Genomic DNA, 2074 nt, shown 5'->3' with positions numbered 1-2074 from the left:
GGGGGCAGGGAGGGCCCGCTGTGACCTGCGCCTCTGCCCGCAGACGTCGACGACTGTCGGGGCCAGTGTCAGCACGGCGGCACTTGCAAGGTGAGGGCCTGCACACTTTGTGGGGGGTGCAGGCGTTGGGCTGCAGGTGCCTGAGGGCGGCTTTGGGAGGCTCACCCCACGCCCCGCACCTCCCCAGGACCTGGTGAATGGCTACCAGTGCGTGTGTCCACGGGGCTTCGGGGGCCGGCACTGCGAGCACCAGCTGGATGAGTGTGCCAGCAGCCCCTGCCACGGGGGCCTCTGTGAGGACCTGGTCGATGGTTTCCGCTGTCACTGCCCCCAGGGCTTCTCAGGGCCGCTCTGCGAGGTGAGGCCTATGCGTGCTGCCTGCCCCTCGGTCCCAGCAGCTGCCACGGGTGGCCCATCGAGTGACTGGGAGGGGCCACGGTGGGGGTTGGCCCTGCAGCATGTCCCAGGCTCAATACTAGACCGAGACCCCAGCCCCAGAGTCCTGGCTGGGCAGGGCCGGGGGAGAGGCATAGGGTCCCGGCTTGTCAGGACCAGCCCCTCCTGGTGGGGTGGCCTGGAGGCCTGGCAGGTCCACTGGCTACCCTGTGCCTTGGCTGGTTCTCACTGCGGATGCAGGGCAGGTGGCCGTGATGGGGTGGAGTCTGCAGGCCCCTGAAAGAGGGGCCTTGGGGTGGGCTGGGGGTATCACTCTCGGGTCTGACAAGGAGAGGCTCACTCTTCCACCCCCGCTGACCTGCTTTGTCTTTACCCGGGAGAGGAGTGAGCTGCGGGGTGTGAACACCAGATCCTGTCTTGTGTCCTGGAGCCTGGGGTGGTTCTTCAGAAGGACCCACAGCTGGGGCTCACAGCACCGTGGAGGCTGGAGGGGTGGCCGGGAGCTGGCCTTCCTGCCAGTGGGAGGGGCGAAGGCCGGATGCTGCCCCAGGAGGCCGCGGAAGAGGGCTGCCCCAGGGCGGGGCGGAGGGCGGGGCCTGGCCCACCCAGGTGTTTCCGGCCAGCTAGGGGTCCGGACGGGCTGAGCTGGGCCGTCCTCCAGGCTCCGTCTGCAGAGGCCTGGCTGGCTGGTCTGAGTGGGCCTGGGTCTCAGGGACCGCTCGTAGGGGCTGTGTGTAGGGACATGAGCCCGGGTCCATTGTCCGGTGCCAGCAGCACCCTCATGTTTGTCCCCACCTCACAGGTGGACATCGACTTATGCGAGCCAAGCCCCTGCCAGAACGGGGCCCAGTGCTACAACCTGGAGGGGGACTACTACTGCGCCTGCCCGGATGACATGGGCGGCAAGAATTGCTCTGAGCCTCGGGCGCCCTGTCCTGGCGGGGCCTGCAGGGGTGGGTGCGGTGGGTGGGGCCTTCGGGAGTGGGTGCTGTGGGCGGGGCCTGTAGAGATGAGTTTTGTAGGCGGGGCCTGCAGGAAAGGGTGCAGTGGGCGGGACTTGTAGAGGTGAGTGCATTGTGGGCGGGGCCTGCAATGGTGGGTGCGGTGGGCGGGGCCTGCAGGCCTGTGTGCAGCAGGGACGGGGCCTAAAGGGATGGGTGTAGTGTGGGCTGGGCCCGAAAGAGTGGGGTTGTGGCGAGGGGTGGCCGTGTTCTGCAGAGGAAGGGCTGACCCTTTTTGTCTCTGTGGCAGTGGTCGATGGCTGCGGGTTTGAGGCAGGGACCAGGGTGGCTGGTATGGGCCCCTCTGGCGTGTGCGGCCCCCACGGACACTGCATCAGCCAGCCCGGGGGCAACTTCTCTTGTGTCTGCGACAGCGGCTTCACGGGCACCTACTGCCACGAGAGTGAGTAGCCGTGGACCAGGGCCGGGAGGGGGCCGGGCCAACTGGGGCTCCGGCTCACGCTCACCTCCCGCAGACATCGACGACTGCCTGGGCCAGCCGTGCCGCAACGGGGGCACCTGCATCGACGAGGTGGACGCCTTCCGCTGCTTCTGCCCCAGTGGCTGGGAGGGCGAGCTCTGTGACACCAGTGAGTGGGCCACACTGCCCCACTCTCGGCCGCAGGGCCTGTGCCTCCTGGTGCTGAGCGCGCCACGCCCCACGCCCGCACCGCACC

The 2074-nt window shown here is 68.4% G+C and overlaps 1 protein-coding gene across 1 annotated transcript in view; it reads left to right on the top strand.

Annotated features, from left to right (window-relative positions):
* Window positions 1-2074, top strand: part of LOC104994326 (protein jagged-2-like) — a gene marked incomplete at both ends in the record, with an annotated part of 15055 nt that overhangs the window by 4281 nt on the left and 8700 nt on the right. The window contains 5 exons of the mRNA XM_010847855.1: window positions 44-90; window positions 188-358; window positions 1199-1349; window positions 1648-1800; window positions 1874-1987. Of these exons, the coding sequence (XP_010846157.1) occupies window positions 44-90; window positions 188-358; window positions 1199-1349; window positions 1648-1800; window positions 1874-1987 (636 nt within the window). The remainder of the gene's footprint in view (window positions 1-43; window positions 91-187; window positions 359-1198; window positions 1350-1647; window positions 1801-1873; window positions 1988-2074) is intronic.

The sequence above is a fragment of the Bison bison genome, unplaced genomic scaffold, assembly GCF_000754665.1.
Source record: "Bison bison bison isolate TAMUID 2011002044 unplaced genomic scaffold, Bison_UMD1.0 scf7180017849819, whole genome shotgun sequence".
NCBI lineage: Eukaryota > Metazoa > Chordata > Mammalia > Artiodactyla > Bovidae > Bison > Bison bison.
The sequence above is the reverse complement of the archived record's forward strand: the minus strand, read 5'-3'. Positions and strand labels throughout refer to the sequence as shown.